Raw genomic sequence first — 9,821 nt, forward strand, 5'->3', positions numbered from 1 at the left:
TGGTATGGAAAGGAGGCAAAGGGAGATGTAGGCAACCCTACCATCCCACTCAGGTGCTACAGTCTACATCGGTCTTGCCACTTAATTCTGGTGCACAGGACATTTTGTTTCCTGTGGCAGAGTAGTTGCTGCCCCAACTCTGCACATCAGACTGCAGAATACCCCAGATCATGTACAGAGTTGATTCTGAAGAAACATTTTATTCTGAAACTGCACAAATGGGCCCTAAAAAACCAAAAGGTTAAAGTTATAGTCTGCATACACCCTGCCCGCATGCTCTAACTAGACACCCTTCCTCATTTTACTTTCAGCCTTCATCTTGCCTTTCTTGCTGGTGGTCCACTATGCCTGAGCTTCTAAGATGCTCTCCAGTTTCCATATACTATTTTTATTTCCCTCCTATCTTAAACATTTGCATCAAGGAAGAAGAGTTTGGATTTGATATCCTGCTTTATCCCTACCCGAAGGAGTCTCAAAGTGGCTAACATTCTCCTTTCCCTTCCTCCCCCACAACAAACACTCTTGTGAGGTCACTGGGCCTGAGAGACTTCAGAGAAGTGTGACTAGCCCAAGGTCACTCAGCAGCTGCATGTGGAGGAGCGGAGTCACAAACCAGGTTCCCCAGATTATGAGACTACTGCTCTTAACCACAACACCACACCTGTTCTCAATAGTTTAGGAGTAGCTAAACTATTGGTATTTCAATTTACAGCAGAACAGGGCCACATGTGAGCAGGATCTGAGCATCACTGCCTCCTGTGGGAGTGAGCTGCATAGTTTGACTATGTGCTGCATGAAGAAGGACTTTATTTTATCCATCTTGAATCTTCCACTGTTCAGCTTCATTAAATATCCATGAGTTCTGAATGATGAGATTTCCTCTCTCTTACATTTCTCTACAGTGGGAAACCATTGTCAATTATTGCCCAGAATTTGGAAAGCAGAGGTGCATTCCTCCCCACTGAGTTAAAATATATCACTCAGAGTCAAAAGGAATCATGCTATGTAAATGCTGACATCACCAACGTGCAGCCTACCAGACACTTCAAACTACAACCCCCATCAGCTCCAGTCATTCCAGAATGTCTGGAGGGCACCAGGTCGGTGAAGGCTTGTAGAAGAGAGCAAGAATTGCTAGAGAAGTACAAACCTCTCTGTCTCTGCGTGAGTTATAGTTCTGGGCATGCTACTCATCAATTCACTGATCACAGACTGACTAAACAGAAAGCTGGCATCTCAACCAAGTTGTTACTGCATTTATTTTTTATTTTTTTAAAAAACACAGCTACAAGGAATTAAATAAAATCTATTTAAATAATTTCTGATCTGGATCTTCTTGTAAAAAAATAAATTCTTCCAAGGCTGTTGGCTGATTGGCCGGCCAGCAGCTCTTCTCACAAGTATACACCATTGCTGTTCCAAATTCCACTGACACATCTGGTGAGGGGGAAAGAGGGGGAAAGAAAAGCATTAATATTATTATACTCACCCATACATCTGCTTTGTATGCGGAAAGTCCCTGGTTCATTCCCTAGTGGTTCCAGGTACAGCTGGGAAAACGTATTTGCCTGAAACCCCCGACAGTTGATGCCAGTCAGTGTAGACCAGGGTGGCTCAACGTGTGGCCCTCAAGGCCTTTTTTGGCAGCCCTCACAACATATGACCCCTCCCCCAGCCCTCACACTGCCTCCCCAAAGTTCAGTAAGTGAGGCACTAGGCTTTGGAAAGGAGATGTGAGAGGTCTGACAGTGTCTTAGAGTACTCCATCCTCCTTTCCAAAGCCTAGTTGGCGCTTTCCCAGCTTTGAGGAAAAGGCTCTAGGACCTCTGTCAGAGCCACATGCCTCCTTCCCAAAGCCCAGTTCTTTGGGGATGGAATCAAATTTTGGCTCTCCTGTCCCACTTGTGACCATGGGTGTAGCCAGGCCTTTTGTGGGGGGGGGGGCAGAACCTCAGTTTGCTATGTCTTTTTATTGATTTAGGGGAACAGCTGCCCCAAGCATGCAACAAGGCAGTGTACAACCCATAGGTTCTTGCAGCCCACTTGGTACGAAAAGTTGGCCCACCCTGGTGAACAAAGCAAGCTTGACCAACAGCCCGACTCCGTAGAAGACAGCTTCCTTTGTTCCTATGGAGATGTTTCTGAAAAGTTCATTTAAAGCACAGAAATGAATATCTCCTTTGGATACCACCGTTGTTTTCTCACAATTCAATTGGTTTTCCTCAAAAAAAGAGAAGAAAAGTGTTTCTTAGATCTTCTTTTTGTTTCTGCGAACATACGTTTCGAGGTATTTTAAAATAATTTAAGATACGCTGTGCGCAAGTTCATAAAATGAACGGGAGATGAAGAAAAGGAACATTGGAGGAACCCTGAAGCTGGATGAGACCAAAGGGGGCTAATCTAGCCCAGCATCCTCTTCTCCACTAACCAGATGCCCAAGGGAATGATTGCAAACTGAATTCTTTAATGAAAGGGCTTCATACCGTCAACTCTTGTCTTGAGCATGCTGACCAAGGTGGGCATAAGCTGAAATTCAAAGATCCTCTTGCTTTTGCAGATATTACAAGGTGGGGCTGCTGACCCAATGTCTGTTGAAGGGCAGGTGATAAATAAAGGCTGGCCACCCCAGGAATACCTAATGGTTAAATGAGGATAGTAGAAAGTGTGTATAAAGACAGGCTAATTTCATTTCTGCTAAAGACCTATTCTCCATCACAGAGAAATGGAAATGGTCAGCCTACCTTAAGATCTGTTCCGGGCAGAGAGAGATCCTTTTCATGAACTTAAGGAACACCTGGTGTCTCTTTTCGGCTTCACTTTTCTCATACTTCTCACCATCGGATGCGTAGCTAAGCATGTGGGGGGGGGGGAGAAATTGCAAATATTACAGTAACTGTGAAATTACCAGAAGGACAGCACAAACTGTGGGATCTTTTCTACTTAACAGAAAATGAATAAATCAAGTGGGTATTAGTTGAGCAGCCGTGTCAGTAACCAGACACAACAATCTAGGAAGATGGCTTGATGCATCAAGCTCAGTACTGTCTAAATTGGCAGTGGCTCTCAGGGTTTCAGGTGTGGAAACTTTCTCAGCCTTACCAGGAGATGTTGGGCATTGAACTCTGGCAACTCCCACCTGCAAAGCAGACCCTCCGCCACGGAGGCCCTTTCCCAAAATGTCACATCCAACTTTAATTTCCATGCACCCATCCAGCACAAACCAACCATTATACTGAAAAAAAAATACTAAGGGTTTACCTGTACTAGTGGATGGGATATTGTTCTGGGATTGGGCTGCGTAAGCCAAATAACGTATTTAGAAGCTATCTAATACTGACCACTGGGTTGCCTTTTTTCAAAACATGAGCACTGGCCAGCAGGGGCAGTAAAACAGCATTCCCCAACCTGTTGCCCTCCAGATGCTTTGGACTACAACTCCAATCAGCCCCAACATCATACATCCGTGATGGCTGGAGCTAATGGGAGTTGCAGTCTAAAACATCTGGAGAGCACCAGGCTGGGAAAGGCTGTTCCATTATCAGCGGAGACTCTCAGTGGCTGAAGTGCAGTACAAGACACATTTTCAATGAAGATAAAAACAAAATTCTATCCAGTGACCATGTCTATTATAAGTAGGTAGAAACAGAGTTATCTAAAGGCCCTTGACGACATCTGAAATGCACTCCTGGTGACACAAAACAGAATTGCGACTGAAAACTGATAGAATAGCAGTCCTGCAATACAATGATTAGTGTTATAAAAAGGAATAAGACATGGAAGACATGGACTTATCTAGTAGTCACAGTGGCTGTTTGGGGTGTGTGTGTGTGAGGAACACCAAAGCATCTTTGATGCTAAATCTACAGATAACTGCTTTAAATCCACATTTATGTGGTGCCAGGCACTATTAAATCAAAAGAAAACCAGCCACATTGAGATGCGATTTTGCCTGTAAATTCCTTCACAATCAACACATTGTTCTTTGTATATTGGCTATAAAATTCAGAATCAAGAATATGACTAATGCACCTGGATCAGGTCAAAGGGGGTCCATCTAGTCTAGCATCCTGTTCTCACAGTGGCCAACTGTGTGTCTGTAGAAAGTGCACAAGCAGGACATGAGTGCAGCAGCAGCAGCAGCCCTCTGCCCACACATAACCCCTTACATACTGCCACTGACCATGGAGGTCTGGAGATGTGTCAAGGGACTGGTCTGCCCCTTTTTGGTTTTACTGACCTTGGAGCTCCGATACCTGTTGGGTAAGAGTCATGGAAGATACTGCTGCAGCAGAGAATGGGAATCTGAAATGGGCTTTCCGGTTTGGGAGCTCCCCAAACCAGAGATTTCTAGCGGTTTCCTGCTGTAACACTTGCACACTAGCCCCAACTCCACGGCTCACCTTTCCAACATCAATTGTTCCAAATCAAGACCCTCCCTCTGCTGATACTCCTTCAAGAGTCTTTCGGCATGGCCTGTATCTTCATAGCAGAGGATGTCGTCTTCTTCCACAACACTGATGTAGTAAGGTTGGAACTCAGGGACACAGGTGGGCATGATTTGCTCTTCCCCAGGTGGATTATGGGAGTGCAAAGGGTGGGAGGCACTGGGGGGTGCTTCCAGGCTGAGACCCTGAAACTGTGCTGCGCAATCTCCTCTGAGCAAAGAGTCTGACACTGCAAGCAAGTCACGGCTGTGGCCTGTAGTGTATTCAGAAGCAGCCGCTTCACTGCCTTCTCCCCAGTCATCTGCCTCCTCACACCAGTCCTTGGCTGCAAGCAGACATTCTTGCTTCTGTGAATACAAGGACACAACTTTAGACAGGTTTCAAATCAAAGGTCCTGGAAAGAAGCTGACATTTGACATTTTATAAGTAGTACAGCACCACAGAAATAAAGCAAGAATTTCCAGAGGGGTAGCTGCTGCATGAGTCTGTTGCAGAAAAACAACAACCAAAAGCTTTGTTGCACCTTAAAGACTCGTTTTTTCATGGGTGCCAGTGGTAGGCTCCAGCCTTCAAAAAGTGATGTCATCAGAACCTCGTTACTTTTTTTAATGATAGCTTTAATTATTTTTTTGAAAATAATGTCTCCCCCTTAACAAAGTATCTCGAGGTATACAGTGAAAATGCAGTGTAAAAATACACCGTCAGTAGTCTAAAGCGTAGAATATTATTTAACCAAGAGCAACCAAAAAGGTTTGGATGATTATGAGAGTTCAGGGTTGTTTTTCTTCTCCATGTAATCCATAAAACTACAACATCAGTTGTAAACAAGTCTCTGTCTTTTAGTCATATTTTGTTTGTCAATTTCTCTATTAGGGCCACTTGTCAAATTCTTCTAAGCCGATTCAATAATAGGCTATAATATACTTACAAAACTGAGCTATATGAAACTTGTTCATTTTAAGGTACAACAAAACTCTTTGCAGTTTTTACTACATATATAAGCAGGATTAAACAGCACACTCTCCCTTAACACATGCACAGGGAGTCCCCTTGATTGCTATAGATCAACATACACATAGCATGTATTTTCATCCTCATGCCGGCATGCTAAGCAGGAAGGTTTAAACCTCCTCCCCTCCCACACATGCCATGATGCCAAGGGGTGTGAGAGGGAAATCATCCATGCCTGTTTAGGAGCAGCAGGCAACATTGTGCAGCTGATATGTTTGTAAGAGGGAAGAGATACTAAAAATCTCAGGTACAACAAGGCCAAATGTCAGTTACCTTTGGCCACATGCTATTATTACCTAAAGCAGGGGTTGTCAACCTGGTCCCTACCGCCCACTAGTGGGCGTTTCAGGATTCTAGGTGGGCGGTAGGGGGTTCTACGGCACAAGCTGAATCCTCCTTTCATCGAGCGCTGGTGGGCGGTAAGGAAATTTTACCATCAGGAAAGATGCGCTAGTGGGCAGTAGGTATAAAAAGGTTGACTACCCCTGACCTAAAGAAAATGTCCCTGATGGTGCACAATACCTGCTTCCATTTGCAGTCTTGCATTTCTTTTCCTTGCACTTGCAGATACTGGGACCGCAACACCTTCCAGCTTTAGATGCGCAGCAAGCCAAGCAGGACGAAAGAAATGGAAGTCATGTTGGTGAGTCAAAGTTTTCAAGTTTCATAGTATTACCACTAGCGTAGTGTAGGGGGCTAAAATATAAATCAGGCAGTCCGTGGTTTGACTCCCTTCTCCATCACTGGGTGGTTTTGGAAAGACAAAAAGCTACCTTACCTTATACTAGGCTCAGACCATATTTCTCAGTATTGTTTACACTGACTGGCAGTGGCAATCCAGCATTTCAGAAAAGAGTCATTTACTTTCCTACCTGTAGATGCCAGGGATTGAAACAGGAACTTTCATGATACAAGGCATGAACTCTACCCATGGGCAGATGCCACTCTCACTAATCTGCAATAAGGGATAGAACTGACTTACCTTGCAAGGTTGGAAGGATTGCTGAGAGAGCTTCGAACATGCTATAAAGTATTTATTTTTTTACTTAAGTATATGACTCTAGCATCCAAGAGCCACTTTCAGCACTGCCGCAATCACAGAGCAAAGGCAAATAAACTGCTACACACCTTTTGGAGTTCCCCCAGCAGCTTTTCATTGTGCAAGCAAACACGTTAATGATGCGGTGGAACGGTGAGCCTTCAAGGGGGCAATAGATCTGAACAATGTGTGTCAAGCCAGCCTTGCAAACCTCACAGGCAGGATGAACCAGAGTGACTGAAGGGACACAGTCCTAGGGTAAAAAAGGAAAAAGAAGTAGATTATTTTTAAATTGTGTTTTCAGCAAAAAGACCCTCCCAAAAGTGGCTCAGATTTGGCACTGGCATTGCAGCACTTGTCCCTTAAAACTACTCTCTGATCTGCAACACTTCCATGTTCTACTCATCACAACAACCCATTAATAAAAATGAGTATGGTGGTGGTTCAACAATTATGCCACATACCGGTATGTCTTTTTCAGATATCATAATTAGCCACAGTTTGTCTCAAAACAAGCCACTTGGATCACCATTATGACGTGACATGTAACCTGAAGCTTATGCTTCACTTCAGAGTGAAGTTTTGTTTTCAATTTTATTTCTGGCTAACCCGTTATGGTTTAACAAACAAACCATGGTTTAGGTTCAGACAACATGACAAGTTGCACTGTGGTTTGCTTGAGCTGCACGGGCACCATATGTGTGGGGCTGGCCGGCGGGGAGGCAAGAACTGTGTGGTAACTTGTGTAGCAGTGAGGAGGCACATTTACGATTAAATCATGGTCTAAGATCAAATCAGGATTTAAAATGGTCTGATATGAACTGTGTCCTATTGTAGCATGCAAACCAGTCCATCAGGTGGCAGTGGCCACTGGTTTAGATGGCTTTTAAAGGGAGATTAGAAGGCTTCATGAGGAATGAGACATCTACCGATGGCTACCAGTCATTCTACGGAGTCTTTAACCAAAATGCAAAGACTCTTATGAAACAGGATGCAGAGTCTGGAGCTTTTCAGTTTAGAGCAAAGGCAACTAAGAGGTGACATGATACAAGTTTATAAAATTATACTTGGCATAGAGAAAGTGGATAGAGAAAAGTTTTTCTCCCTAATAACACTAGAACTTACGCACATCCAATGAAGCTGGATGTTGGAAGCTTCAGGACAGATAAAAGTATGCACTTCTTCACACAGCAGAGAGTTCAAACTATAGAACTTGATCCTACAGGAGGCAGTGATGGCCACCAAGTTGGATGACTTTAAAAGAGGATTAGACAAATTCATGGAGGAAGGGGCTATTGATGGGTACTACTTGTGATGGCTATGCTCTACCTCTACGCTTAAGAGGTAACAATGCTTCTGAAAAACAAATGCTGGAGTCTACTGAGGGGAGAGTGCTTTTGTGCTCAGGTATGAATAGCAGTTAGCAAGGGAACAACAGGAGGGAAGGGCCATCGCTTTCATGCTCTGCTTGGAGAACTCGTGGGGGAGTAGGAGTCAGAAGGCCTCTTTGGCACAACCCTCCTTTGGGTTCTTATCCCATTACTCTATTCAAGGAAGTGAAACACAGAAAGCTGCTTTGCAGAGCCTGCCCAGGAACACAGGGGTTACTTTCCAGGCAGACTCAGAATCAGAGATGCCGGGGACTGAAAGTGGTACCATATTTAGGGTACGTAGAGCATAAGCTATATATAGCCCTTCCCTTCAGAAATCTGACTTTCGGACTGAGGTTTAAAGCCCAAGCAACGTCGTCCACAGCTGGTTGCACAGCCACTGAACGGCTTTGCAGCAGACACTTCCGTGCCATCTCCGAGCCTTTTTTCAGCAGCGATTCCGTTTTTTTGCCACAGCTACCCTACCTGCGGGTTCCTGGACTCACACTGGGCTTTACTTCCGAGTAAACTCGCATAAACTCGGACTGAGAACCGAGGTGAAGGGACGATTTTGGGGCCTTTTTTTTTTTGAAAAGAGGTGGGGGGGAGGCGGTTTCTCTCTCTCGCTCACCCCCCCCGGCAAAGGCACCGAGGAAGTTCAGAAAGGGCCCCACGACCACTCCCTGCCACGCTGCCCGCCGCCGCCTCCTCACCGCAGAGCCGCCCACTTTGCTCGCCGCCCCGTGGAGCTGAAGGAGACCGGCCTGGCAGGAGCCCGTCGGCGGCACAGCCGCATCGCGCAGGCCCAGGAGCACCGGAGGAGAAGCAGCGCCAGCCGCCATGGGCAGAGCGACGGGGCAGCCCGGCCCTCGGCGTGACAAACACGTGGGGCCCGGGGGAAGCCCGGAAGCCGCGGCTGCTGACGTCAGAGTTTACGTGCATAAGGCAGCCGGGGCGCGCCAAAGCTCCTCAGTTCGCGAAAGCCTCCCGCGTAAGGAGGATGGAAGGGAGTTGAGCAGGGGGAAGAGGGAAGGAGGTGGAGCTCCAGGCAGACCAGGATGGACGGGTGGGAGGATGGGCATCGCCTGTGTAGCTTCCTCCCCACCTTAGACTCTCGTTCCCAGCACCCCTAATTCGCCAACCCGCCGCTAGGAGCAAAACACCGGGGGACGCTATATACTTTTTTTATTGCATGCATTTCTACATATGCCATTTATCCAAAAGAGTTCAGGGGGAGCACACGGTTCCCCCACCTCCCATTTAACCCTTACAATAACCCTGTAGGTAGGTTAGGATGAGAGACAGTGGGTGGCCCAAGCTTTTAAATAGCTAAAAGACACTGAAGGGCACCAGGTTACAGAAGGCTGACGAAATCACTAGTTAGGATAAACTGTGTTCTTTAATAGCGCGAGATCTTAGCTATTCTTAACAAAACAAAAAACCGCATGCACACGTGGAATTTATGAGTGCTGTTAAAATGTGCTTTCGTTCCCCTTTTCTTCTTAATTAGTGATCTTTAGTGACTTCTGGGGCAGTCCTTCCATTCTGAGAGGAACGAAGGTTGCTAGACAAAAAGCAGCCCACGCTGAGTGTTCTGGTACTAGCTTAGTGCCATTTTCATATTTATTCAAACCAAGATTACCGTTTTCGAATGTATGAATTTGCTGGACAATCATCTATTCCAATTCGCTTCTCCAATGACTAAAAGGTATTGAATGACAGCTACACAGGGCTCTTTCTGAAACCTACTCCCTTTTGTCTCCTCCCCCATTCTTTACCCTTTGCCATCTAATGAAATTAGACCAATGACCACCAGTTATTCACCCCAGCCTTAATGCATCATTCAAAACCTGTGACTAGGCACCCACAGATCTTATTCTACTATAGACTTATGTGTGCTGATAGAGAAGGCATATACATAAGCAGACATACTAAGCAATACCACTTAAATGAAGG

At 45.5% G+C, this 9,821-nt stretch overlaps 1 protein-coding gene across 1 annotated transcript; it reads right to left on the minus strand.

Annotated features, from left to right (window-relative positions):
* Nucleotides 1–1,241: 1,241 nt before the first annotated feature.
* On the minus strand, nucleotides 1,242–8,761 carry PDCD2L (programmed cell death 2 like). The gene is made up of 7 exons (XM_081922661.1): nucleotides 8,579–8,761; nucleotides 6,585–6,748; nucleotides 5,979–6,048; nucleotides 4,401–4,792; nucleotides 2,742–2,849; nucleotides 2,484–2,635; nucleotides 1,242–1,437 (listed from the first exon to the last, which is right to left on the minus strand). The coding sequence occupies exons 1-7, from the start codon at nucleotides 8,705–8,707 to the stop codon at nucleotides 1,307–1,309; spliced, it is 1,146 nt and encodes a 381-aa protein (XP_081778787.1). The 5' UTR covers nucleotides 8,708–8,761; the 3' UTR covers nucleotides 1,242–1,306.
* Nucleotides 8,762–9,821: the final 1,060 nt, after the last annotated feature.

This window comes from Podarcis melisellensis (genome assembly GCF_964234715.1).
Source record: "Podarcis melisellensis genome assembly, chromosome: 8".
Taxonomy (NCBI): Eukaryota; Metazoa; Chordata; class Lepidosauria; order Squamata; family Lacertidae; genus Podarcis; species Podarcis melisellensis.

What these genes read in the sequence shown, in the direction of transcription:
- PDCD2L (XM_081922661.1), bottom strand. Translation starts at nt 8,707, where the DNA reads ATGGCGGCTGGCGCTGCTTCTCCTCCGGTGCTCCTGGGCCTGCGCGAT. An exon ending in TGCCCGGAACAGATCTTAAG is followed by an intron (nt 2,636 to 2,741) that starts GTAGGCTGACCA and finishes TTTAACCATTAG; the next exon opens with GTATTCCTGGGGTGGCCAGC. An exon ending in GCTCAAGACAAGAGTTGACG is followed by an intron (nt 1,438 to 2,483) that starts GTATGAAGCCCT and finishes CCCCCTCACCAG; the next exon opens with ATGTGTCAGTGGAATTTGGA.